This window comes from Alternaria infectoria, assembly GCF_024043175.1.
Source record: "Alternaria infectoria strain BMP 0036 chromosome Unknown scaffold_6, whole genome shotgun sequence".
In the NCBI taxonomy this organism is placed as follows: Eukaryota; Fungi; Ascomycota; class Dothideomycetes; order Pleosporales; family Pleosporaceae; genus Alternaria; species Alternaria infectoria.
Genome location: NW_026250695.1, coordinates 1443962 through 1469959, shown reverse-complemented (window position 1 = coordinate 1469959; position 25998 = coordinate 1443962). Strand labels below are relative to the sequence as shown.

The following is a 25998-nucleotide window of genomic DNA, read 5'->3' as shown; positions in this document are numbered from 1 at the left end:
TGACTCTCGCCCAAACTTTGCTCGTCGTTTTGGGCAAACCGTTCGCGGTCTGGACGTCCTCGAGAGTACCGCGGCGGTTCGGGTCCCGAACGACGGCGCCGCTGTTCAGGGACACGCCAATGTGGATACGCGCTCACGACGACATGGAAGAGGCGCGATGGAGTTAATTACAGTACGTCTTCGTGATTAACGCTCCGTCCGATTTCACATACCAAGCAACCAGACGCTCTAGCTAAGGCTGTTATCTCGAACTACTGCAATTTATCCGGCCACTTCCTGCCCGTTATGGCAGAGTCCCGTCTCCTTACATTACCCTACACTAGTCGATATTTCCTTTGATCGCGCGTGGTTACGCGATGACCTCGAGCTACAAGGGCATCCTCAGCGATGACGGACTGCAGTGCGGCAGCCCAATTGTTACAATCACAGTCCCAAAGCGTTCATTCGCTGCTATCGTTTATGCATGGGGTACGTGCTCCTGCCGTCAGCACTCCATTCTGTCAGCCACCGCGTCTCAAGTAAGTCGTCGTGGGAAGGGCATTCGAGTGCTGATTGACGTGCGCGCGCTGTGAGGGAGTCCTTCCTCGATGTACAATGGCTGCCGTGCTACCTCGTCCAACGCCTGACCGGCTGTCGAGCTGCGATAGCTGCGTCTGCGTTAAGCGAAGGCGTGATGCCGAAGTTCGGCGTGCAGGAATGAATCCTGTCAGGTCCCACCAAAAATGTCACTCATCACGGCACCAACACACTTCGAGAAGTTACCAGCGGTGCGTCATCCAGGTACCGCGCGCTGCATGCCCCTTACAGGGCCTAGTGTTCGGATGGATTCGTTGCGGATGGCCTGTTGCGTTTCTGCGATAGGTGCGTGTTGCTGCACACCATGTCTGTGCGAATCATCGCCTCGCGCAGCCACCTTGTCCGGCCACGTCTCGACCCGGCTCGAAAACTGCCTTCAGACGGCGCTGAAAGAGACTTGAACAGTCGATGCGCACACTATCTCTTTCATTCTCGTCGCTTGCCCTCGTGCTCTCCCAGCTCCTACTACGGTTCCTTGCGGCCACCTCAAACACGCTACATATTGGCATGCCTGTCGTAGCCTCAGCCTTGCCCCAGCTTTGAGGCCAAACCAGGGCAGTGGTCATGTCGATGTTGCGCACGAGCGCCCCCGCGAGCAGCCCTCAATTAGCTTCTTCTACAATCCTTCCATACGCCTTCTAGAAGCGTGCCATTTCCGCATCCCCCGCTGCACCTTTGCGTGAGGTGATCCCACTTGTATATCAACTGTCGCACCAACAGCAGCTGATGCCTGCTCGGATACACGATTATCCACTCCTTGGCCCCTAGTCTTACCGCGACACCTGGATACCCTTCCCCACCCTCTTTTGCACCTCCGCCTGTCGTTCGTTCTAGTTTTCAGTCGTTTGGGTTGTCGCAAGGTCTTCATGGTCGGCATGTTGGAGTAGTCTTCTGTTGCGCGATTTGAACTGAGCATACGGCTCTCCCCTCGCCACAATGGAGGACAACCTAGACATACCGGAGGAGTCTATGCGACACATTGAGGCCCTGCTGGCGAGGCATCCTCCACATTTGATCCAGAGAATGTTTTCTCAAGCGATAGATTCGCGTACGTTTCTCGTTGTATTGTTTTGTGTGTACGTGCTCACCAAGTCTAGGCCGCAACTCTACAGCCTCGTCATTCATGTCTACCAGCACCGCGAGTTCATCTACAACATCCTCGTCGGGGTCATCATGGCGGTCTCGGCTTTCTATGGCATCGACATTCTCTTCATCTACAGGGAGCAGCGATACGCGAAGTTCCATTGCTTCCTCTTCGTCATCGCGCTCCAGGATGAGAAGGGCGGAGCCGCGTTCCTACCCAGCTGGTCTTGATCCGACACGTCCGGTGCCGGCTTCCATGCCTGTGGTGGACACTGAGAGTCCACTCGACCTCAAGATTGAACCGAGCTACACACCGACAGACGACATTAGTGTTGCTTCCCCATCGCTGAACCCGGATGATGACAAGTCACAGAGTCAGTCAGGCGAGCCATTCATGTTCTGTACGTATTGTGCCGAACAGAAGAGCCAGAAGACGTTCAAAGCAAAGTCTGACTGGAAGAAACATGAGATGAGGATGCACGAGACTGGAGAAGACTGGCCTTGTGTCGTCAACGGTTGCAACCGCATTTTCGACCGACAGAAAGATTTCATCAAGCATCATCAACGCTACCATGCCGGTCGACCCCTGCCGTCACTGACAGACATTGGCATCACGTTGTTGCCGCGAAGAGTGTTTGGTTGCGGGTTTGACAAGTGTAAAGAAGTCAGCATCGGTTGGGATGAGCGATGCGACCACGTCGCGAAGCACATGAAGAATGGCGCGACGATGGACCAGTGGAAATACTCTAATGTGATCAGGAACCTAATACGACAGGAAGCTCTCCACGACACATGGAAAGAGCTTATCGGTTGCCTGGACGAGAGATTGCGAGAGAGTCGGTCGCAGATTAGTTGGTGTCCCGACAACTCGCGAATCCTTCGACAGAAGCTCCAGTGCTGTGACCTTCGACCAAGCCGGGAAGAGGTTTTGATTACCGCCTTGAGTCTACGCGCTGATATACCCCTGGACCCAGTGCATCAACAGCTACCCACTGGCTTCGTAACACCCTCAAGAGATTCTGTCCCGCATGTTGAGAAGCTGTCGCGCGAGCAGCGAATGCACATACTCATCGGAAACTCCAACCCACATCACTCAAGAGCGCGGCTCGCGAGCATCAACGCAGCTTTGCTGCGCATTTGTAGTTCGTTGGCGCACGTGCCTGACTATGATTGCGGCTCGTCTCCATTTGTGGAGCCGCAGACGCCTGGTGCGCCCGCAGTGGATACGGCCAGCCGCCGTATCAGTTATATGGACGTGGACCCTGGAGATTACCTGGACGTAGCGCAACCGGCTATTCCTGAACTCCCACCGGCTATGACGACATCCACAATGCATACACCCCATGCACACCCCACGCCAGTCATGGATCACGAGCAGCACACACAGTTGTACCAACAGGAGTACATGGATCAAGTCAAGGCCACACCCAACCCACTGGAATCACTGTATCCCAACTACTTCGGTGCTGCTCCCCAGTTCGAAGAGTCGCAGTACTACGACCGCCCGTCGTTCGGTCAAATGATATCGAAGCCGCTCCACAAGATAGGCAGTCGGATAAGCAGCTCAAGAGGCAGCTCTTCGAATCAGCGACCATCATCGCAGATGAGTCAAGCTTCGTCAGAGATGCTTCCTGACTATAGTGTTGCCGCAATGGGCATGCGTCACCCTCATCAGCATCAGCAGCAGCAGCCCCAGCACCACATCCCACAACACCATCAGCATCCTCAACACCCTCAACATCACCTGATGCCCCAGCAGCATCAACCCTACCGCGACACGACATCGCAAATGCATGACCACATACACATGTACACCACACAAAGCTGAAAGCTCACGTGCAACGAAGTCTTCATGTTCCAGTACTTTCATCAACGCCCCCTTTAGTCCTTTCAAGCGAGCATTTAGAGTTTTATTTGTTACCTCATTATTTTTCTTTGATACCCCGTGCTTTCGAGCACATCTGATAGACTTGTACTATAAAGCATATTCATAGTATAGAGATGTTATTCGTGTGACGTCACTCAGCCTCTTGTCTTGCGCTTCATGCGATTATGTGGTGAATATGTCATGTATCTGTCGCTGAGAGTGTGGCTTCGTTTGGTATCGTCCGCGTGTAGTCATCCCGTTCGCATGAACCCAACGGTGTTGTTCACCGTGAGACACAACGTCGGCAAGCTCCTGTTTCAGCCTATGCCCAGTCACCACGGCGTTTCCATATACCAACAGGACTATCGTGCCTTCTTTTTTCTTTCGTTCTAAGTGGACTTGATTCATGCGCTCAGCCGCGCATGTTTGCTCTTTCCTCGTTCACCTCGCTTATCAACGCCACTGCCTGTTACAGCCACCTTGGCAAGACCCTCACTCACCTCCTCCTACTTTCAAACTCTCTCTCCCCATTGCACCACTCTCACTTGCTTCAAGCTACTAACATGCAATTACTCGATCTGCCACCGGAGCTCTTCGAGAGGGTTGTCACCGCTCTTGCGCGTGCAGCGCCCTTCCATGAGCTAATCCGACTGCGCGCCGTGTCCCGTACACATTGATATTCGTGACAGTTATGGATAGTGAAGCTAATAGACACAGGGACATTTGCCGGAGACATCGACAACGAACTTCTTGCGAATACGTCTGTTGCGGACTTTCATAGTCGTTACCATCAACGCCAGTCGATTCCTACTCGTCTTGATATCCGGAATCCTCTACCTCCTCTGCATCAGCTACACGTTATATCGCAATATAAAAAGAATGGTGTTACCGACTCGATGGATACGCTTCCATCTGACATCAAGGGCTACCTTTTGAGCAACATCGAGACCTATCTGCTCAATCACATCGAAGACGCCGATATCACAGCCTCCGGACTGCCGAATTTCATACATAAGGTCACGGATAAGCTCATGGAGTTCGCTACCGCAGGTACTGATCGTTCTGTTCTACGACAGGGCCATCTGAAGGCACTTATCCATGGTTTAGTCCTTACAAATGAAGTTGCCCCACGGACTATGTTCGAAATAAAACCATTGCCGTTGGACTCCGTCTTTACAACAATGTCCAGACCCGGTTCGCGCAGCATAGCGGAAAGGGAACGGGACCATCTCAACTCTGCACAAGAGAACGTCAACGACATGCTGGCAGCAGCAGCTATGGTAGGGAGTCTCGCAGCTGTTCGTCACTACATTTCGCAATCTGCTGAGGTCATTGACTGGTTCCCCAAATACTTTGCTGGCTTTGGTAACCCTTTGACCGCAGCAGCTTCCATTGAAAATGTCGAAGTTCTTGAGTGTCTGCTCATGGAAGTCAACAATGAGCTCACGAAGCGGCGTTTCGCTCGGATACAGCACGGCCGTATCACCCGTTGCGGTCCACTCACAGAGACTATCACTTCCGCAATAAGAGCCGCAGTTCGGACCGGAAAACTGAGGGCCATCGTCACACTGTTTAATTTCTTGCCAAGATGCCGCGTTGAAATACCAGCGCATATGAAGTCCCGGTCACACTACCTTGCCGATGCCATGAGGTGGGGACACATGGACGTGTTCATATGTCTCATGAACCAATGGAATCCTCTCATCGCCGACCTGCCCTATTGGAATGCCCTGACTACAGGCTTACGTCTTGCGGTCAAACATGGTCATACCAACATTGTGCAATACGTCTTCGACAAAGGTTTGGTACATCCAGATGATGCGGACGTCAACACTGTGCTCATCGCTGCGACACACGGTCATCGCGCTATCATCCAACTGGCTCTCGACCGCGGCGTTCAGCTCACGATGCAGGACCTCATCGCCGCGCTGAATGGATCACTTCCCTTGCTCATCACCCAATATCTTTTGCTTCACGTCGTCCCACTCACATCTGTGACCCACGAGGAAGATGGAAGGTCCATCACTACTTCCATCGTTCCTGCAGTCGAAGCGCTCTGTCGAGAATCTATCCACATTCCTTTCGGCGATTACAACGAGGTTCGGGGCAAGGAAAAGGTGCTGGCGCTCATACTCTTGGCGAGCGAGATGAGACGACAAATTCCAGAGCTTACGTTGGACAACTGTGTTGAGCTCAAGAAGGTGTTCGATAGGCTGGTCAGAGAGTGTGTGTCCTTGCCAAGGGGGTCAATCCCGTATCTTGAGATGGTTGAAGAGCTGCACAGCTGGATGGAGTGGGGAGATGGACGAGAGTAGGCAAATTGTGAGGTCTAGCGCGGAAGCATACAGAATCTGTATCGGGGAGCCTGAGAAGGAAGTGGGTCGGACTGCAAGGAAGAATGTTTGCTCCTGCAGCTGGAAGACAGATGCAATTAAGATATGAGACACCTTTCCGTAAAGATGGTGCCAACATGTCCTGGTTTGTAACACCGCACTGACCCTTGTTTGCTATGGGTCCTGCAAGTGCCGGCGGCCTCTTATATGCAAGCGGGTCTAAACTCGTGTACCATGGGTCTGGGACATTGACAGCGGATATGAGCATGCAGGGAGAATTCGCGGGCTTCCATGCATGAACAGGGACAACATGGATTAAATGGGGTTACAGTGGGCTGTTGCATAAGGTCTGCCCTACCAACGTGCCACTGACACACCGGAGCTCGCCGAGTGGATGGAACCAATGATGATTCAAAACAATACCATGTTGTTCGAAGAAGCCAGGGCGTTATGTATTGAAAATAGATGCGAGAGACGAGAGAGCCACGGACCGATTGCGCACACGTCTGGCTTACCTAACTCGGCGCCTATCCGACGTTCTTCCATCCATGGTCCCATGTACCAGGCGCGTGTGAATGTCACTGTTAGCCTTCAGCTCGCAGTTCTTTTTCGGTAGACCCTGGCGATATTCCATCATCATCTCCTCGCGAAGTCATGACACCCACTCGGTCAGCCCGATCAACTTCTTTCTTTGCATGTCTAGACGACTTGCTAGACCATAGGGCACATGTCTTCAATGAACGGCTTGTAGTGGTTGACAAGGCTTTGCCTCATCTCATGGCAGCACCGAAGCTCGACGAAGGCTGCCTCGGCAATCCTTGTAAGGCTTACTTAGGCGGACGGGAACGCGGTTATGCGGCACCGTAGTTCGTGAATACCAATACCACGCTCTGCCATCCGCAGTCGTGTAGCACGCTCTGAGGGCGTGGTTCTACCACGAGGTAAAAGGACGCAATGTGATTGGCTGGAGAGTTAGCGGCGTCTACGATGATCTGGGGTTATCAGAGATTTCGAAGGATGGAGGCCCAGCTTGGCGTGGGGCTGGGCGGACTGGGCGCCAAGGGAACGTGGTACAGCGTCGAACGCTCGTTCGTTCACCTTGACTTGGTTACACCAAGGCGATGGCGAAGACCCGCGACAAGACACAGTGGAGACTTAACGCGACACCAACATGCCATGCGCGTGGATCCAGGCTTGGGGGTCCTACAGACCAATCACACGTCTCTTGCACCCGAACGCTCACCCCGGAGCGGCGCTGAGGGTCCAGAAAATAGGTGCTGTTGGGCTTTTGGACCACGGCCAGAGCCGAATAGCATGATATTGTGGCTTCAATGATCCACCGCGCCTCGAACAGGCAGGCAACACCGTCTGACGTCCACAAAAGTCCACTTGCAGTGAAATGTCATCTGCGCCGCCAAGATCCCACGCCTCCGTTTGTATGCTGTGTACTTAAACTCCCCTGCACTCGTTCAACCAAACAGTCAGGACACCTCACAACACCTCAGCTTTTCAGTCAACCGGCGCTACTGCTCGCCACTCTTCACCCACAATGGCTCCCGCCTTGAAGAAGTACGACTGGATCCTAGCGATCACCACCATCGCCTTTATCGCCTCGTCTGCATCCAACGGTGCCAACGATGTCGCCAACTCCTACGCCACGTCCGTGGCTGCGAGGACCTTGAAGATGTGGCAGGCTGGTATTCTGGCCTGCTTCACTGAGTTCCTCGGTGCTGTCGCTCTCGGATCCCGAGTCACTGGAACTATCAAGAGCGGTATCTTCGCCCTCGACACCTTCAAGCCTGTACCCGGTACCCTCATGCTCGCCATGGGTTGCGCCGAGGTCGGATCCGCCGTCTTCCTTACTGTCGCTACCATCGCTGGTATGCCCGTCTCGACTACCCAGACCGTCGTTGGTGCTCTCGCTGGTGCCGGTATTGCTGCTCAGTCTCCTCTCAGCTGGGGCTGGAAGAAAGGATCCATCTCCCAGATCGCCGCTTCATGGGTCATTGCGCCATTCCTGTCCGCCGCCTTCGCTGCCGTCCTCTTCTTGACCATCAAGTTCGGTGTCCACAACCGCAAGGACCCCTTCAAGTGGGCTCTGCGCCTGATTCCCTTCTACCTGGCCTTCACCGCTGGTGTCCTCGCCCTTTTCATCATCGACGAGCTGCCAAACGGCGAGTCTCTCGAGGAGATGGGCGCTGGCAAGGCCTGCGGTATCATTCTCGGTGTCTTCTTCGGCATGCTTGCCATCGCTTACATCTTCTTCATCCCTTACTTCACCCGCCGCCTTGTCAAGGGTGACACCAGGCTGAGGGCGTGGCACATTCCTCTCGGTCCCCTTCTGTACCGCGAGAACCCTCCCATCTACTTCCCCGGCAAGGGCGACCAGGTCGTTACCGATTACTACGCGAAGGCTGCCCCTGTCCCGATCCAAGAGAACGATGGACTCAAGGGCGAGAAGGCTGTTGGCCACTCCACCTCCCTCGACAACAAGTCTTCTGACAGCGACAACATTGACGTCGAAGGTGGCCGCGGCCTCTCCCGTCCTCTTCCCCGCGATGGCGCCGTAGCTCACATTGTCCCTGCCACCCCTGAGCCTGAGGAGCGCTGGTTGAAGCCCGTCGAGCACCTCCCCGCTTACTCCCCCAAGAAGATCGCCAACTGGACCAAGTTCATTCTTCTCCAGGGTATCTCCCGCGACGTCGTTACTCAGAAGGATCTCGCCGATGTCCACTCCCGCGCTGTCGTCTACGACAACCGTGTCGAGCATCTCTGGACCTACGCCCAAGTTGCCTCCGCCATGATGATGTCCATTGCCCACGGTTCCAACGATGGTAAGCTCATTCTCTCAACCCCAATTCCCACAGACACGCATGCTAACTCACCATCACAGTTGCCAACGCAGTCGGCCCCTGGGTCGGATCCTACAACACCTACACCACCGGCGTCGTAACCAAAGAAGCCGACACACCCATCTGGATCCTCGTCGTCGCGGGTCTCCTCCTCGGTCTCGGATTCTGGTTCTACGGCTACCACATCGTACGCGCGCTCGGCAACAAGATCACCCAAGTCTCGCCCACGCGTGGTTTCAGCATGGAGCTCGGCGCCGCCATCACCGTGCTCCTCGCCTCGCGTCTCGCTCTCCCCGTCTCCACAACGCAATGTCTCACTGGTGCTACCATTGGTGTTGCGCTCTGCAACTTTGACCTCAAGGCCGTCAACTGGAAGCAGGTCGGCTTCATCTTCTCGGGATGGGTCATCACCCTGCCCGGTGCTGGTCTTATTTCCGGTCTGCTCATGGTTATGGCGCTCAACACGCCCCATTTCTAGATGTCAGCTAGAGCTTCTTTCTTCCTTTGGCCAGTTTGATCAGGTCCCTTTTTTTTATGCGATGAATGCGCGGATGGGGCATGATGTGGAGTATGATACCAATCGTTTAATGTACCAAATTGTAATCTATAGAGTTACACACTATGAGTCTCCCGAGAATTTCGCATGTGATGAGTGATTGTCGTGAATTTCCAGCTCGAGGGAAGGAGCGTGTTGCTTGCAGTCCCAGAGCTGGATCAAGAGGTGTCGTCTCAATGCCAACATCCGCTCGGCGATTTACTCGGCCGCAGTGGATTACTAAACGCCCTTTGCAATTTCGCACCGTACAAACCCGAGCAGACTCAGCAACGACATGCGCAGAGAGATCAAGGAACACACGCAACAATACTGATCGCGGGCAAAACCGAAGGTCTCACTCAACTCGCGCAAAGATATAAGGGTGGAAGCAGCTCGAAGCCACCGAAAACATTGGTATTCCCCTAAAAACAGCACAGCACAACGCAGCACAGAACCCTGTCGGGGGAGGCTACAAATACGGTCCAGTCTATCCTGACCCATACACTGCGTTGGAATAAAAACGTGGTAAATGTGTCAACGACACACGTACTCCATACGCCCAGCACAGTAAAACACCGCCGGCCCGAGCGAATAAAAGACAGGCTTCAGGGCCTATGCATTACATCATAAAGCGAGGCTAGAAAAGGATGGCTGAGAAGCGAATTAAAATAGCGATAAGAGGTGATGAGGAGGAGATGAGCAGACGCGACGAGGGTATGTGAGTATCGGTGTGCCTATGCGGTCTGCTTGCTGGACGATTGCTGGAGTTCATTGACGAAAGCGTCGTAATCTGCGGCGGAGGAACCTGAGCCTACTATGCTGGTAAGCCATGGATCGGACCGGCTGCTTCTTCATCTTCAATAAGCGTCTGGGTTGGGGTAGAAAGAGGATGGCGAAGGGTGCTGCTGACCTTGCGGTGGCTCGTCGACCTTTTGGCGCTTCTCGGCGTAGTCGTACGAACCTTCAGAGCTGGTGTGCTTGTTGCCTGATGCGCTGTGTTGGGCGGCTGCTGCAGCTTGCGCTGCCATTTGCAGTTCGCCGATTTGGTGCTCCGAAAGTCCTCCATTGTTGTTGTTCGAGCCCTGCTGTTGCTGCTGTGGTTGCTCGGGCTGTTGGGGCGGCTGTGGTGGGTTCGGTTGTTGGTGCATGTTTGGCTGTTCGTGGGGCCGGTTGAGATCTACACCAGCCGGCGCAGGTGGTATCTCGCCCTGGGTTTCGAGTAGTCGCGATTGCAGATTGATAATGTAATCGCGCAATTGGTAGTTCTCGGTTTGGAGCGTCTTGTACAGCTCGCATAGCTGCTCGAACTCCTTGACCTGGTCTTTCAGCTGCTTGATGTACTCTTCCTTACGCTGGCGGAATGCACGCTGGTGGTGTTAGCTTGTGCCATTGGAATGCGCGCGTTGCATGTACCTGGGCAGCGCGATTCTGTGCGGCACGCTTAGATGTCGACAGCTCTCTCCGTCCCTTGGAGCGACCCTCGCTCGTGTTCCCATCGTCGGGGCCGCCGGCGCTCATGTCGTAGGCGGAGCCCCCAATGGCCGGGTCGATGGCGTGTGGTGGGCCAGCAGTGTGCGGGTGCTGGGAATGCTGAGCGTGTGGGGAGTGCTGGGGGAGAGGCTGCACGCCGGGCTGTCCAGCGCCAGCAGCGAGCAGATGTTCTCTTAAGCCTGCGCGACGAGACGTGTTAGTAATCGGCAGGAGGGTAGGGATGCGCGGGGCACTAACTCATCTCTATGGTCGGCTTGGATTGATCCTGAACGGGCGTGTCAGCAGCGCAACGGGCCTGAATAGTCAGCGCAGCTTACCTGAGCGGCAGATGCCTGCATGTTATAGCCAGTGCTAGCTTGGATCGCAGGATCCAGAGTTTGGCTCATTCAAGGCGCGTCGCACGGGAGCACCGCAGCGAGGGTGTTGTGGCGTTGATTAGACAGCAACGTGGGAATTGGGGCGGCAGCAGACGGGGTGGCAGCAGCAGTCCTCGGGCGCGGTCCGGCGGCGGTGGTGACGTCGCGACAAGGTGGTGGTGCGAGAGGGCAGGCTGCCGTGCGTGAAGAGAGCGCGCGCGTGCTGTGAGAGTCAGCTTCAGCGCTCGCCAGCGCCAAGACAGGCGCGCAGTGTTGCGACGGCATTTTGGTTGCGCGTCTCGGGTTGTAGGACGCTGGGGCAGCTCACCTGTATCGTGACGATGCAGTTGGTCGAGTGGATTACGCAGCTTTGACTAAGAAGAGGGCGATGCGCGCTATATACAGAGCAGGGCGGCAAGGTCGGCCTCGGGAACGCTCAAGCAGCAGGACAATGCAATCCATGGCACACGCTCCCCTCATGCCATCACGACTCGCCCCATCTGACGCTGCGCAAATCAGCGCCCCGTCGCCCTTCTCTGTCTGGCTTCGGCTGCCATCCGACGACCTGCCTACCGCATCCCACCAGCGACCTGCTTTTTGCGCGCTGATGCTGACCAATTCCCCGACTCCGACCCTCTGGTACCCGTCAAACACACCTTAATCCTCTACAGGCTAGTCCCTCGCGTTTGATTACAGAGTGTATATCGGATGTATGTGTCTCCAGATCCGAAGCTCCCGTAAGGACCGAATGGAGTGTTTGTTGCGCTGTGAGATAGGTTAATCGCTGCTTCAGTACGCCTTCCTTCGATGTTTCCACGCTGATGACTTGCCGCGCTGATCAGCCGTTGCTATTCCCATCTGTGCATCTAAGCGCATGTGCAGCATCAGCCGATGGCCGTCAAGAAGAACCTTGTGATACTCATGCCATCCCATCTAGTTCCATGCACGAGTCTTGTCATTACACAACTCTCATTGTCTTCCTCAGAAGCTTGGTTAGATACTTGGCCGTTTGGGTACTCCGTAATCTTCGAGACCCTTGGTCCATGCGCGTTTGCAAGGCGTATCGTGGTAGCTAGCTCTCACTCCAACTCCGCTCCTCACTATGCATCGCCGCATCTGTTGTGCAACTCGCAACTAATCATCCTTCTCTTCTGGCACAGTCTGATAAACTACTCCTATACTCTTTCCGAAAAGGAAACTAGCCGTAATCCATCAACGCTTGCTTGCACTTGAACCCCTCACCACCACCAAACTCCATCTACATCATGACAAGGCCCCCAAATCTCTTACGGGCTCTCCCGTAAGTCCAACGACTAGTTACCCCAAGACTCCAAGACCAACAAACAAGCCACTCCCTCGTCTGACCTTCGCCCCTCGCACCTGCCTTGATGACTCAGAACTCAAACCCATCTAACCATCGAATCACAGCCCATCGTACATCGCGTTGTGCCAGCATCACTGTCGCACCAAAACGTCTTTGCTGACCCGCTGCAAGACGCAAATCCGGCCGCAACAAGCTACCTCCCTACCTTATGCGGGATACGCAAGCACTACGACGGGGTTCCGGTCACTATCCACTGGCTCTCGTCCGTCATCTAGTCCGGCAGCGCAGCCGAAACAAGATGCAGCATATGACATGATCTACGCGGCCAACCAACCCACTGACTTGCCCGAACGAGTGTCCAGCCTCTCTCCTGCATGGCAAATCAACGCTTCGAGGAAGAGTATCACGCGGACCTTCACATTTACCAGTTTCGCAAAGGCTTGGCGGTTCATGTCGCTCGTTGCGGATGAGTGCAAGGTTCAAAGACATCATCCGAGTTGGTCGAATTTGTATAATAGGGTTGAGATTGAGTGGACTACGCATAAGCCCGAGGGACTGAGTATCAAGGATGTGGACATGGCCGAGTTCTGTGACCGGATGGCGGCGGAGATTGGATTGAAGGAACCGGAGTGATTGAAGTGTTTGAAGATCGCGGTTGATCGACGATCGGGGGATAGTTAATGCTTCTGGGTAGAGTACTGCAGCTGCCAAATACGACCGCTAGCGCGAAGTCTTTTAGTAAGATACTCGGTCTCGCCTCTGTGGATATCGTAGCTCCGTATCTTTCTCCTTGTCCCTGGTAGATCAAGTTCACTCGACAGTGACAGCTCTTTGTTGGACACTTTTATTTGTCTTAGCCCTTGGACAATCTCCAGCTGACACGGCTTTTCTCTACCCAGCCTGACCTGATCACTTGAATCATGCCACTCATTTCCGCTCATCTAGCATCCGACCATCACGCCAACATCGTCAACAGCCACTCTCCAGCCTTGCTCATCCTCAACACCATCGCCCTGCACACTGACGGCAACCGAATGTCCAACGCCTCCAGGTACATCTTGCACTCGAACTTTGCCTCCAACCTTCGTCCAGCCTTCTTTTCCAGCCCCCATATGAACTGCTTCTCCACAGCTGACTTGATCCAGGAAGATCTCAACGCGCGTTTGCCCATTCGGTCTCCTTCCGGTAACCCATGCGTAGCAATCGACCGTCGCACCGACAGGAAGATCAATGTAGGATTGCGATAACGTGAGTGTAGCTTGGACCGCTGAGCTATGCGATGTCGCGGCGTAGAGATTACTGCCGGAGTGTCCGCCTGTAGGGGAGGTGGATATCCCGCGCGAGTACCACGAACCGGTCACCATATCCATCCACGGAGACAGCACAGGGATCTCGAATGAGGGATTGGCAACGGCATTCGTGCAGCGCTTGGTAGAAGGCGCTTGCTGCGGTGATGATAGTGGACTGGCTTGCGCGGTCGCGAAGGTGAGAATGGCGCACACAATAAAGAGTAAGAATTCCCGGAGAGACATGATGACGTATTGTCGATGTTTGGTAAGGCCGTACAACTGGGCGATTTTGCAGACTTTCAATCGCTTTTTGAATGTGATCAAAACTGATGGAATGTTCAGCTCCGTGTAAGGTGAAGCAGCTGAGCCGAGGCGGTCACGAGTGACACCTGATGAGAAGCCGCGTGTGACGTGAGCTAGAGGTTGCTACCAGCGCACTTGGACCTGAATTGTTCCAAGTCGGTAGGATCGGTCTTCAGACCGTGATATGGAGATTTCGTATATGTTGTGTGTGACGTGGACGGGCATGTGAGCTCGCAATGTTACTGGTAGATACAGTAGGAATGTGGACTCCGGCTCTCTCGAAGCGCAACGAACGAAAGTGAAGGTGAAGGTGAAGGTAAGGTAAAGGTAAGGAATGCGCAAAAGACATCGACCCCTACCATAACCATATACAATCGCAGACTCGCGTTGCATAGTTCAACGCAAAAAGCACACTCCAGGCTGTGATCATGTCGAACAAGCTTCAGCTGTCAGGGTCAAAACCTGATCGAAAGGAGCTAACCCGCCGCGCCACATTGTTATCGACTGGAATGCGCAATGGTAAACACGTAGAAGCTGTCCTTGGTGTTGTTGTTGACAGGGTTGGACGGTTGGTAAGAGGCAAACGTGGCGTACACATAAGCGAAATTCACGGGGCCGTTGCGCATCGACTTGGCACCACTCCCTATCGCAGTACGATTCAATTCGACTGTCGCGCCATGTTACAAGCCAGAAGTTGCTCCAGATGTCGGACATTTAATAACGAATGATAGACATGCGGCTGATTATTGGCGAGTGTGAGAAGCTTAGGTCAGGATTCTCCGAGCCTATAGGACCGTCATCCACCGTTTTCTGACAGGGACTGGGTTGTTAGAAGCGAAACGAAAAGGAGATCTAGATTGCGAAAGAAGGAAAGGAGGAGCAGTGAACTTTGTCTGAACTATGTCGGATTTATGTCATTGGATGTTTGTTAGCCCATGGAGATTTCATGCTCCTGGGCCCTGCTCATAGCGGCGTACTTTTGGGGTATATAGCGAGCCATCGAAGTCAACCTGTGCGGTTGTCGAAGACTGGCTGGTACGCTTCTGTCGCATGCTGATGCAGTTGTAATGTCCGCCTCAAACGCCGACCGTGCAAACCGTAGCCTCATGTCGTCATACTATAAATCGTGTCGCTCATGCGGGCTGTTCATATGCCCTCTTGATGACCCTTGCGAATTCTGATAGGCTTGTTAGCAGCGACTCGACGTTTGTGGTGCTGGTGTACTTACGATCGAACTTGACGTTCTCACGGACAACGGTGCCCTTAGCCTCGTTGTCCTTGTTGATGGGTACCTTGATCTTGGCACCGTCAATGTTCCACCCGCAAACGCTTCCGACGAAGTTGTCGAACTCGCTGCCAGAGAGGTTCAACCACGACTCGAGAATGCTGCGGTCGACCTCGCGCACCGCCTGGCTGACGGTTGCAGCGATGCGTACGCGCATCAGCTCCTCGAAACCTGAGACATCGGCAATCAAGTCGGCGTACAGGTCGTCGGAGTCTAGTGTGGACCAGAAGGTAGAGTAGTCGGCACCCTCGAGCAGGTTCCTCAGCTCGTTGAGCTTCTGGACAGCTTCTGATAGCGGCGCGTCGCCAGCAGCTGGGTTGTGTAATGAAGATGAAAGAGGAGCGAGGACGTGTGGAGGGAGGAGGGAGAGGCCCAGGGAGAAGTCGGGGCTGGGGAAGACGGTGAGAGCCTTGACGAGAATGTTGGTGATGGTCTCGTCACGGGCAAGGTGTGGGTTGAATTGGTAGCTGGAGCATCGTGGTTAGCAGATGAAACGATGATGCTTGAGGTACAATGGTAGTCAGGAGAAAGCTGTCAGATAGAGCTAATAATAAACTTCAGCGGGGGAGTGATTCGTGCTCCATCCCTCGGGTAATAGGAAACGTTGTGGTTGTTTATTCATCTTGTAGCATGGAAGGAAGAGTAGGGGGGACACGTACAGCTTCAACAGGGCGAGGTTGGCGTAGCAGTCGTACGTCTGGTTCTCGCACTGCTGCATGACATAGTCCTGGAAGACACCCGTCGTCTCTGGGTTGTAGCGATCCAGTCCATCGAGGATCTGCTGCATGTGATCCGGCCGCTCAGGCGCGAAGTCGAAAGGGGCGCCCATGGTGGTTGTGTGGATGAGCGACGAAGAGTTGGTGTTGCAGGCTTGGTCAAATTCGCTCAGTGCGACAAAAGGCGCATTGGCCACCGAGCAGCCCCGCGTCATATTCAAAAAAGTTAGACCCCGCCAAACAATCACCTGTGGAAATATACACATGAACAACCAGAATGGCGCCCTATGACAGTGATTCCTCGGACGATGGAGGCGACTACACCGAGACGAATGTTCTGCTAGGATATGCGGCGAGGGAAGCAACGGGCGACGCGATTTCCCACATTGGAGGCGCACCGGTACGCACAGCATCAACCACGCCGAGCGTCTTTCTGACGATCATAGTAGAGCTGGATAGACGAGAAGACAGCCCCTTCTGGCGCCTTAGCAAAATGTAAAGTCTGCAATGGCTACCTCAGCCTCCTCCTCGAACTTAACGGCGATCTTCCCGACAACTTTCCTGGCCACGAGCGGCGACTTTACATCTGGACATGTCGGCGCAAGCCGTGTAGAAGAAAGGAGGGCAGTGTAAGGGGCATACGCGGAGTGCGCATCGCAAAAGGCGCCAACAATAAGGCCAGCGCCCCCAAACTTGAGAAGAAGGAAGTCAAAGAAGAGAAGCCGCAGCCCAAGATTGGCGAGTCGCTGTTCGGAGTGAAGAACGGGACAGGCGCATCGACATCCGCGAATCCCTTCTCGAACCCGTTTTCGTCCAACCCGAATGGCGCAGCATCATCAAACCCCTTCTCCAAACCAGGTGCCAATCCCTTCGGCGCATCGAGTCCCACGCCCGCAGTGCAAGTCAGCGAGCCCCAAGAGAAGAAAGACGAAGCCTCTACGACCCTCCCCGAGACGTTCGCGTCCAAAGTTCGTCTCTCGTCACCACCTCCCTCCGAACAACAACCCCCGCGTCCGCATGAGCCATGGCCAGCAGACTCAGCCTTTCCTACGCCATTCCCTCAATATCACCTTGACGCCGAATACGAAACATTAGACGCCCCTTCAACACCCTCGATCCCAGCGAACGTACGGATGGACACAGACAATGAAGGAAGCGGCAGCGGTGGTGGCAAAGAAGACAAGGAGGTGTTTGAGTCGTCCATGGACAGGACGTTCCAGAAGTTTGCAGATCGCATCGGAGAGAATGCAGAGCAGGTGCTACGATATGAGTACAAAGGCAAGCCGCTCCTGTACAGCGACAACGATGCTATCGGCAAGCTTCTAGGTCCACATTCGGAGAACGGTTCCTCGTCGAATGCAAAAGTCAAGACAGCAGGCTCACGGAGTGGGGCTGGGTTCCCTCGCTGTTCGACCTGTGGCGCAGACAGGGTCTTCGAGGTTCAGCTGACACCGCATGCGATCACTGAGCTAGAAGCTGATGAAATGAGCCTTGACGGTATGGAATGGGGCACTATCATCATGGCTGTATGCAGCAAAGACTGCAAGCCAAACGATGTTCAAGAAGGAGAAGTTGGATATGTGGAGGAATGGGTCGGAGTGCAGTGGGAGGAGGTGCCTTCGGGCAAATAAGATGAGGATCATGTGCGACACCAAAGTTATGTGTTTGAAATGAAACATTCAATACCCCGACTTCATATTGTTCAGGCTGCTGTGGCCGCAGTAGCTGGCGCAGCTACCCTTGTAATCTGATCACCAGCCCTGACAACACCGAGCCCTTTGGTGTCTCTGGTGTCTTTCTCACCACCTGTTTTCCAAACTTCAACTTCCTGTCCGCCTCGCAATATGCCAACACGCATTGTCGACAGCAAATTATGTGCCGCGTTCGAGTGTTCATACACCCCACCGTTGAACATCGCAGTGGCATCCTTCCCAATCGCACTCTTAATGAGCGTCTTACCCCCCGGATGATCAGCGATGAATGGCGAAACGTCGTGTATCACTCCAGCAATAGTGACTAAAGCAGCACCCTTGGCTGAAGCCTGAGTCTGGAAGTCGTCCCAACTAATCACCGGCAACTGAGCGAGTGGCACACCCCAATCGAGCATCGATCGCTTCTTGTCGAGAGCTTTTTGTTGCTGCTGGAGTCGACCTTTCTCAATCTCATTCGAGCGGAAAGTCTTCAAGTCGTATGTTAGAGGAAAGACCGGAATCTTCGACATGATCCAGATAAGCCACTTCGTAGGATCGTACTGGTACCAAGCAATCGCATTCCCTTTCTAGCATCAGCATCATCATGGCTCTCATAGTTCAAGAGAATTAGCAACTTACGGTAATCAGACGGAAACTCATGATGAAAGTTATGATACCCCTCCCCCATCGTCACCAGCGCAGTGAACACATGATCTCTCGGACTCCTCCGATCATCAAACGGCTGCTCGCCAATCCAATGCGCGAGACTATTCACACAAAACGTAGCCTGTTGTACGAAACACGCCCGTATAATCCCCGCATACACAAAGCCACCCCAATAATCGCCCCATCCCAGTCCAGCGACCATGCCAGGAAAGATCCAGGCTGTAAACAAAAGCAGTTTGCCGTAATGCTTGTGTTGGAACACAACAATGGGATCGCTATCGAGATCAGAGATGTCCGTCCGCCCTTTGACTTTCGGATCGTTGTTCAACACCATCCATCCGATGTGCGAGAATAAGAGTCCGCGCATAACCGAGTAGGGATCTTTCATCGTGTCCGTCCACCGGTGGTGAGCACGGTGATTAGCGCTCCACCACCGTATGCTTCCCTGAATCGCTCCTGCTCCTGTAAACGCGAGGAATAAGCGTAGGGGAAGGCGTGCGGAATAGCATCTGTGGCTCCACAGCCTATGGTATCCGCCTGTGATACCGAAGGCGGTTGTGGCGTAGTAGAGAATACTCCATAGAAACGTTGGGAGGGTGAGGGGTGTGGAGCGGGCGAGGTAGAGACCGTAGCTTGGGATCAGGATGACGAGGGTTGTGTTGAGCCAATTTATCTTCTTGTACCAGTTCGTCCAGGTGATGGGTTGGGAGGATATGTGCGGTTCCTTTTCTGGTGGGGTGCTGGTAGCTGCCATCGTAGCGTCCTGGTAGTTGAATACCCCCACACACAACTGCAGGTCGGAAAGATGAAATTAACGAATTGGTTCGTTCACTACCTTAAAGTGCCATAGCCTCGTATATGTACCTCCACCCACGTTCCCATCCGGAACATACCGAATACACCAGTACCGCCTGTCAGCCTAAAAAACGCAGGGCCACCTGCGCCTTGCATGCTTGCTAGAAGAGAAAACGTGGTTCTAACGTGGTTCTCGCGCCTTTCAGCCCCATCATCGGCAAAAAGAAACGTGCGTAACGGCGAGACGGTCGTGCCATACCCTCCGACCCGGATTCCTCGGGCGTCGTGCGCACATCTGCGTAGTGGCTGTGATTGGTTGTATTGGGTGGTGGTGGGTGATTGATGAAGTTTACAATGCCGGGTTTGGTTTAGTGGCATGCAGGAACCTGGTGGTTCTTCGGTGGTTTGATGACTAACCTGGTTTGGGTGAGGGATGCGAGTTCGGGAGTGGGATGCGAGCGGCTTGGCAGAGACGACAGGACACATTTCGAGACTTTGGAAAGCGCGATGTTTCTACCTGTTTGGAGCGTGCGTGTGGTTGCTATACTTCATCCTGTGCGCGCTTGCGAGTACACCACTACGAGGACTGAATAGATTCTACATGTGGCTCATACTTTGCCGACCTTACCGTGTAACCCGCGATGAGCTCGACGAAGAATGGACGAATGCGTGTGGCACGTAAGTTTGATCCCTTTCAAATATTCTTTGACTGTCCTAGAATATGAGCCGCATCTGCTTGACAGCCCAGGTTCTCCAGGCTGCGGGAGTGTCTTGCCTTCATTGCTCGAATGTCCCCAAACCATCATAAACGACCATGCGAAGCGAGATCGATACTCCCCTGCTCAACTGGCCAAGCTCTCGTCTCCATTGGTGTCATCGACCTCGTCATTATCTGCCTTGTCCTGTCCAATATATCCTTCATCGCTCATGAAGCTCCAGACATCTTGCTCACGAAAAGCCCTCGTTATCCAGAACTGCTCAGTCGGTTCCTATGCTTCTGTCACCCCTAGACTTCTAGCTTAATGTATCCCGCCACCACCATGGAGTTCCAGATCTGCTGGGTATCTTGCTGCTCTGTATCTTTCATCAAGCGTGCCGTGAAGTCGATCAGAGCGGGGCGCGACAACTTCTCAGCTTGAGCAAACCAATTGCCACGGTTGCGATGAAGGACGCATAGTTCGATCATGAAGCTTCGAAGAGCGCAGGGTCCGGCCGTAAGTCTGTACACTACGTTGAGAGTGTAGACTGATATACTGTTCGTCTCTGCCAGGCTGTTTCCAATGATCTCACGTCGTACCGCTTCCACGAAAGCTGCATCGCCGATGTTCTCCCCTACAATGTGCGCCTTTACTAGCCTCCTGCAACGGGCTCGTACATCTCCGTTGTCTGCCAGGTACGTCGGGATACTACGTCCGTAGAGCCATTGAACGTATATATCGAATCCGTCGGCGTCTGTATCATCGAGATTGAACGTGTTGATGAAAGGCGTCTTGACCCATGCAGCGCGACAGGTAGGACAGGTACTGTTGGTATTGTTCCACTGTTCCATGCAGTCTTGATGCAGATTGTTCCCACAAGTCTTGCAGTATGTAAGGGTCTTGACCGCTGCATCCAGATCTTCGTGGCAGATGACACACTCGCCTTCAACGTCTTTGCGTGCGGGTTGGAAACGGTCTTTAAAGACCTTGGATCGCATGCACAACATGTCTTCGTGTGCCGAGAAGTTGCGACGTTGCGGGCCTACCTGGAGGCGCAGAAGCCTGCCGCCAAATCTGCATTCGTTAGTTTGTGCGGCCAAGGTAAGAGTATGGACTACTTGCAAGATAGGCGCATGCTTCTTGGCCTTGTTGGCTATGCCGCGAGCTTGGGTGACCGTCATCGGATATCGCTTTGGCGACACTCTGAAAGAATTAGCAAGCGTCTGATAACTGTCACCCGGGATGTGACTTACTTGGAGGTTACCCCGTTGCGTCGTGAGTTAGTGGTTGATGGGGAGAGCAACGTCAAGCCGTGAGCAGAGGGAGCCAGCGTCTGCTAGCCGATTGAATGCTCGTGATCTCATGGTGATACGGTGAAGGTGAAGACGCCGGTACCTCAAAGACAGTGTGAGGAACGGTGAGGTGAGGTCTTGCCTACGGCATTGGTGGATAACCCGTAACGGCTCAGGGTCCAAAAGACATGACAGCGTCTGCGCATATTCTCAGATATCTGAAGAGCTTAAGCGTAGCTCAGATGTGGATAGAACAGCAGCCACGCCCGCGCTTTGTAGCTCATCATGTCTGTTCTTGTTCAATGGGAGTTATGTAGGTATGCGTCCCAATATATGGAACTTGCCTCATCAGAATTATACAACTCTCGAAACATTGCATAGTACTGATGTCGCTGGCGAGCGTTTGGAATACTCCCACGCATCGATAGATGATGTTGATCATCGACGCGCAGGAAAGCTAGATCCCCTCTAAGCTGGAGTTTGGTCAGATCATGTATTCGCACCGGAGGCCTGGCGGAGGAAGCCTTTTCACCCACGGCGCTTTTGCGGACATCAGGCTGCCAGTCTTCACAGATGTGATAGGTGGGATTGAATCACGAAGTGCCCCATTTTGCTGCTTGAGGTCGCGATAACAATATTTGAGAAAGGCGCCTGGGTCACGGGAACACGCGTCCTCGCTCCTTCTCCAACAGCCAACATTGCAGCCTGGCCTCGCATATGACGTGTGACGCGATGCGTACCCTTCTCTGATCTCATATCGCGTTCTCCTGTTTTCACTTCACCACTCACCTTCCACAGCAAAGCTCAGCACCGTCAACTGTCATCCGCAGTAGTCCACATTGACTGCTTGCTTCCATCAACCGCTCATCTTCCACTACTGTACTCAACTACTACAAGCACTGAATATCCAAGATGGGTGCCTGGGGATACTGTAAGTGGCAAGCATACTTCAATCGAGCAACTCATCGACTAACACCATGCCAGGTCTCTTCCAGTCAGACCACGACTTCGAAATCGTCGAAGCTCTCGATACTGAAGCCGGTCTCTTTCCGCTCATGGAAGCCGCTCAGGCTAGGGCTCGAGCTCAAGGCAAGTCTGAGGAAGAAGCAGGACGCTGCTGTGCATACAGCACCTACGCCCCCTACTGCTCTCACCCCAAAATCATCCGCAACCACCTCGACTCCGGTATCCTCGTCGACATGATCGCTATGAAGGAGGCGAAGATGCTCGCTGGTCCTGTCGGCCTCAAGGAGAAGTGGTTCGGAAGTTGGGGACCGGATCCCACATACGTCTACGTCCTGCTCGGTGCTTGTGCCATGACACTCGGATGCAAGCTCCCAGCCCCCTACATCACCATGCTAAAGAAGGTCTACACCGAAGGCGGTCTCATGCCTGCTGCGCAGGGCCAGATGAAGAAGGCGCTCTTCGGTCCGAACGGCTACAAGAACGGAGTTCCTTACGACTTCAAATCCAAGAGCATCACCGAAGAGGCCAACGCTAGACCCTCTGAGCCCGATAACGGAACGGGCTTCCAGATGATGAATGTTCCTGGCCCAGGAGGTCTCTTCAGCACTGGTATGACAGATTCATCAACTTCGCTTGTCGTCAAGGAGCTCCGCGAGCAGTTCAACAAGCCGGACCTGTGCGGCGGATGTGGCGTCAAGGCTAAAGCTGGAGGTGACGCCCTGCTTGCTTGTGCCAAGTGCAAGAACCGCAAGTATTGCTCCACTGAGTGCCAGAAGAAGCACTGGAAGATTCACAAGAAGGTCTGCGAGCCTGCCGATGTCTTATTGTAAGCTGGTGGCTTCCACACGTAAGAGGGTTTTCGGGAGTGAGTGTGTGCGATGCATACGCAAGATGGTGCCACGGCTATGCCGGCGCAATGACAGGAGCAGGATGTGACAGTCACACGGTGAAGCGGTCTGACTCTCATCTGTTGTTACGTTAGTGTATGCGATATGAGACGAAATACAATCACGGCTTACAAGCTATATCCATGTAGTCAAGAACATCGCTGTAGTGACTTGGGAACAACCATAAGCAGACTATTGAGGAAGCTGTGTTCATAACACATTGTTATTCGACAAGAAATACCACCCTCGGTGAACCCACCAGGATGAACCCATGAACCGAATGTCTACTCTCACCATCCCACACCAACCCGATGCTGCTCTAACAATACCCAATAACCCACCCATCTAAACACCCACCCTCCAACAGATCAAACATCTCGACCTTCCTTGCGAGACCTATCAACAGCATCCCTATTCACTCCATCCTACCAAGCAAACATGCACTTATTATTCAACAGCCTCGCCCCCAACATATCATACTCATACCGACTAATCCAGCCATCATTCCCATGCCCACTCAACCTCCCAAACACACTCCCCCCCTTCCACGCCACAACCTGCGGATCAAAGTCCCTTGGCGGTGGCCCCACTAGAATCTCTTTACCGTAGCCCGGTCGCAACTCACGGAGTCGCATCTCGAGGAACTCGCGTAGACCGGGTGTTTTGGACGCGCCGCCAACGAGCATGATGCCGCCGAAGAAGTCGCGCAGTTTGCGGTCGTCGCCGCGGGCGCCTTGGGAGAGGGATTCGAGGATCGCGGCGTCGAGGGAGTGGATGGGGAGGATGGCGTCGCGGGCTTCGGCTAGCTTGGTCTTTTCGTGGATCGGGTCGCGGAAGAGGAGCGGGGCGCCGTCTGTGTCGCCCATGGGGGTGTCGCGGTCGGGGTTGGGCGTGTTGCTGCCTTCGGGGCCGGGGGAGCCTGCGACGGAGGAGCGGGGTGTGCCTTCGTTGTCGTTGAGGCGGCCGAGAAGGTTGAAGGGGTTTGGCTGGGGGCGCTGGGGGGTTGAGGCAGGTGCTGTGTTGTTCACGGCTTCTGGCGCGCCGTTGATGGTGGGTACGACGGGTTTACCGGCTGCGGCCTCGATGATGGCGATTTGTGCTTGCGAGATGGGGTCGTTGGGTGAGCCGTCGTAGAGGTCGACTGAGCGTGGCACGACCTTCCTCCTGTTCTCAAGTTTCCGCGCGTTCTCGAAGATTGAGGGCTTGAAGAAACCCTGAATTCGTTAGCAGGGTCCATCTTACATGATTATTGAGTTACTAACCATGACAGAGAGCATAGTCTCGTCGTACGTCTTGAAAGTGTACTTCCGCGTGTCTTGGCCCGAAGCGCGAAGATGGAAGTCCCACGTTTGTACCGTGACCGAGCCCTCATCCATAGAGCAGAATTTCTGCTTCAGCTCCTCGGCAAGCAGGAAGTCGTATCTCCGCTTTAGGTTCATGTCGGCATACGGGAAATGCCCGTAAAGCATCATCTTGATGAAGGTTTCCGTCACATCAGCTCCGCCCATCTTGAGATTGACACGGGACTCCTCGGCACAAAGGCCCTCGTCAACGCAACAGATTGATGTCTTCTGAGCACCGATATCGACTACGCAGGCAACACCGTAGCCAGCACCGAAAGTAGCCGAAAGCGATTCTTGCTGCAGACAGACCTTTCCAAGGCCAAGATCCCGCATGAGGATGTCCAATATCATTGTGACGTATTGTCGCTCGTAGAGGTCTGGTATGATAAAGACGCACTTGTAGTTGACAAGGTCTTTTAACCTGGTAATACCAAGTTGATTCCGGAAAGCCTCTTCTAATATCTTGGAGAGATCATGGTAGATCTGATTACGGTCGCGATAGTCCTTCTCATTGAACGTGCCGTTCCGTATCGGCCAGAACAGCTTGTATCGTGGGTTGGATCTCTCGGGTATCCGTAGCGCATCGTGCCCAGTGAAGAAGTCCGGTGCCTTCTTGGGATCTGCAGGTAGTTCTGTCCACTCGATACGGTTGATGTCATTGTGTTCGGAGATGATGTCTGGGGGTGATTTTCGGTTGAAGTTGATTACGAGGTCTTTCGAGTTGGGTAGCACTCGTCGCTTATTGGAACGCATCCTCGTCCTAAGTTCGGATGACATGGCCATGTACTGGTCGGCAAACTGGTCGCAAGTTAGCACCGCCCGTGCAATCAACACTCAAATACTCACATCCTCTCCGAACCACTTCTCGGGCAGCGCATCGGCGGGCACGGCACCTTCGACCTTCATCCGCTTGGGGCTAGGCTCTCCCTCATCCTCCTCGTCCTCACTCTCCTTCCATTTGCGCGCGATGACCATAGGCACAGTCTTCGGCAGCGCGTCCGATCCAAGGCCTATCCTCAAGTTCTGGCTGCCAGGATGTATCACGATGAGCTTGGAGATGTCGGTTCTTGATGCGAAGGAGACCTCAGCATCTTCCATTGTCTCGTCCGCAACCTGTGGTGTCGCTCCTTCCGTTGCTGGTACTCCCAACGCGCGTGCGCGATCCTTATCCCTGGCTTCTTGTACTATGCGCGCCCTCTCTTCATCCTTGGGGTATCGTACGGCGAGGAACTGTTCGTCGCGCTTGAGGAACTCGGTGTAGTAGTTCTTTTGGTTGATCATGCCAACCTGGGGCCATGTCGTGAGGTCCATGTTGTTGTCCGTTCGCTCCAGACCTGCAGGCTTGTTAGTTGCCATGTTTGCGCTGTAGTATCCCGATGCCGTACCCTCTTCCCTCAATTGGGCTCTGCCCGATTTCTTTCCGACCATCTTGCCGATTTGTTCAGATGCGTCTGGCAATTGAGAGGATCGTGAAGTCGCGGTAGCCTTCGCAGGGTTACGTGAGCGTAGGCGGTGTCTGAATCTCGAAGGCGATCAATGCCGTCGTGTCGGCGAGATGGCTCTGGTGCGCGCACACCAGTATATGCTAAAAGAGTCGTGTTAGGGTCGTACAGTAGCGAACTTCGACCGTGGGTGTAGCTGGGGAGAGGT

The 25998-nt window shown here is 53.9% G+C and overlaps 11 protein-coding genes across 11 annotated transcripts; 6 read left to right on the top strand and 5 right to left on the bottom strand.

Moving 5' to 3' along the window:
- Window positions 1-1512: 1512 nt before the first annotated feature.
- On the top strand, window positions 1513-1890 carry J4E92_004800 (uncharacterized protein; the record flags this gene model as incomplete). The annotated part of the gene is made up of 2 exons (XM_051496188.1): window positions 1513-1601; window positions 1674-1890. The coding sequence occupies 2 exons, from the start codon at window positions 1513-1515 to the stop codon at window positions 1888-1890; spliced, it is 306 nt and encodes a 101-aa protein (XP_051354028.1).
- Window positions 1891-1915: 25 nt separating this feature from the next.
- Window positions 1916-3487, top strand: J4E92_004799 (uncharacterized protein; the record flags this gene model as incomplete). The annotated part of the gene is made up of 1 exon (XM_051496187.1): window positions 1916-3487. The coding sequence occupies one exon, from the start codon at window positions 1916-1918 to the stop codon at window positions 3485-3487; it is 1572 nt and encodes a 523-aa protein (XP_051354027.1).
- Window positions 3488-4217: 730 nt separating this feature from the next.
- J4E92_004798 (uncharacterized protein) lies at window positions 4218-5841 on the top strand (the record flags this gene model as incomplete). Its single annotated transcript, XM_051496186.1, is given in 2 exon segments — window positions 4218-4224; window positions 4244-5841. 2 exon segments carry the CDS (start codon window positions 4218-4220, stop codon window positions 5839-5841), a joined length of 1605 nt encoding a protein of 534 aa, XP_051354026.1.
- Window positions 5842-7408: 1567 nt separating this feature from the next.
- Window positions 7409-9189, top strand: J4E92_004797 (uncharacterized protein; the record flags this gene model as incomplete). Its single annotated transcript, XM_051496185.1, has 2 exons — window positions 7409-8693; window positions 8753-9189. 2 exons carry the CDS (start codon window positions 7409-7411, stop codon window positions 9187-9189), a joined length of 1722 nt encoding a protein of 573 aa, XP_051354025.1.
- A 914-nt stretch (window positions 9190-10103) lies between these two features.
- Window positions 10104-10978, bottom strand: J4E92_004796 (uncharacterized protein; the record flags this gene model as incomplete). Its single annotated transcript, XM_051496184.1, has 3 exons — window positions 10104-10613; window positions 10660-10916; window positions 10975-10978. 3 exons carry the CDS (start codon window positions 10976-10978, stop codon window positions 10104-10106), a joined length of 771 nt encoding a protein of 256 aa, XP_051354024.1.
- Window positions 10979-15142: 4164 nt separating this feature from the next.
- Window positions 15143-16123, bottom strand: J4E92_004795 (uncharacterized protein; the record flags this gene model as incomplete). The annotated part of the gene is made up of 3 exons (XM_051496183.1): window positions 15143-15186; window positions 15238-15761; window positions 15954-16123. The coding sequence occupies 3 exons, from the start codon at window positions 16121-16123 to the stop codon at window positions 15143-15145; spliced, it is 738 nt and encodes a 245-aa protein (XP_051354023.1).
- A 164-nt stretch (window positions 16124-16287) lies between these two features.
- J4E92_004794 (uncharacterized protein) lies at window positions 16288-17641 on the top strand (the record flags this gene model as incomplete). The annotated part of the gene is made up of 2 exons (XM_051496182.1): window positions 16288-16410; window positions 16460-17641. The coding sequence occupies 2 exons, from the start codon at window positions 16288-16290 to the stop codon at window positions 17639-17641; spliced, it is 1305 nt and encodes a 434-aa protein (XP_051354022.1).
- Window positions 17642-17712: 71 nt separating this feature from the next.
- On the bottom strand, window positions 17713-18389 carry OLE1_1 (stearoyl-CoA 9-desaturase; the record flags this gene model as incomplete). The annotated part of the gene is made up of 2 exons (XM_051496181.1): window positions 17713-18284; window positions 18341-18389. 2 exons carry the CDS (start codon window positions 18387-18389, stop codon window positions 17713-17715), a joined length of 621 nt encoding a protein of 206 aa, XP_051354021.1.
- A 1779-nt stretch (window positions 18390-20168) lies between these two features.
- Window positions 20169-21041, bottom strand: J4E92_004792 (uncharacterized protein; the record flags this gene model as incomplete). Its single annotated transcript, XM_051496180.1, has 1 exon — window positions 20169-21041. The coding sequence occupies one exon, from the start codon at window positions 21039-21041 to the stop codon at window positions 20169-20171; it is 873 nt and encodes a 290-aa protein (XP_051354020.1).
- A 1023-nt stretch (window positions 21042-22064) lies between these two features.
- J4E92_004791 (uncharacterized protein) lies at window positions 22065-22948 on the top strand (the record flags this gene model as incomplete). The annotated part of the gene is made up of 2 exons (XM_051496179.1): window positions 22065-22083; window positions 22137-22948. 2 exons carry the CDS (start codon window positions 22065-22067, stop codon window positions 22946-22948), a joined length of 831 nt encoding a protein of 276 aa, XP_051354019.1.
- Window positions 22949-23430: 482 nt separating this feature from the next.
- J4E92_004790 (uncharacterized protein) lies at window positions 23431-25776 on the bottom strand (the record flags this gene model as incomplete). Its single annotated transcript, XM_051496178.1, has 4 exons — window positions 23431-24219; window positions 24268-25146; window positions 25195-25682; window positions 25734-25776. The coding sequence occupies 4 exons, from the start codon at window positions 25774-25776 to the stop codon at window positions 23431-23433; spliced, it is 2199 nt and encodes a 732-aa protein (XP_051354018.1).
- Window positions 25777-25998: the final 222 nt, after the last annotated feature.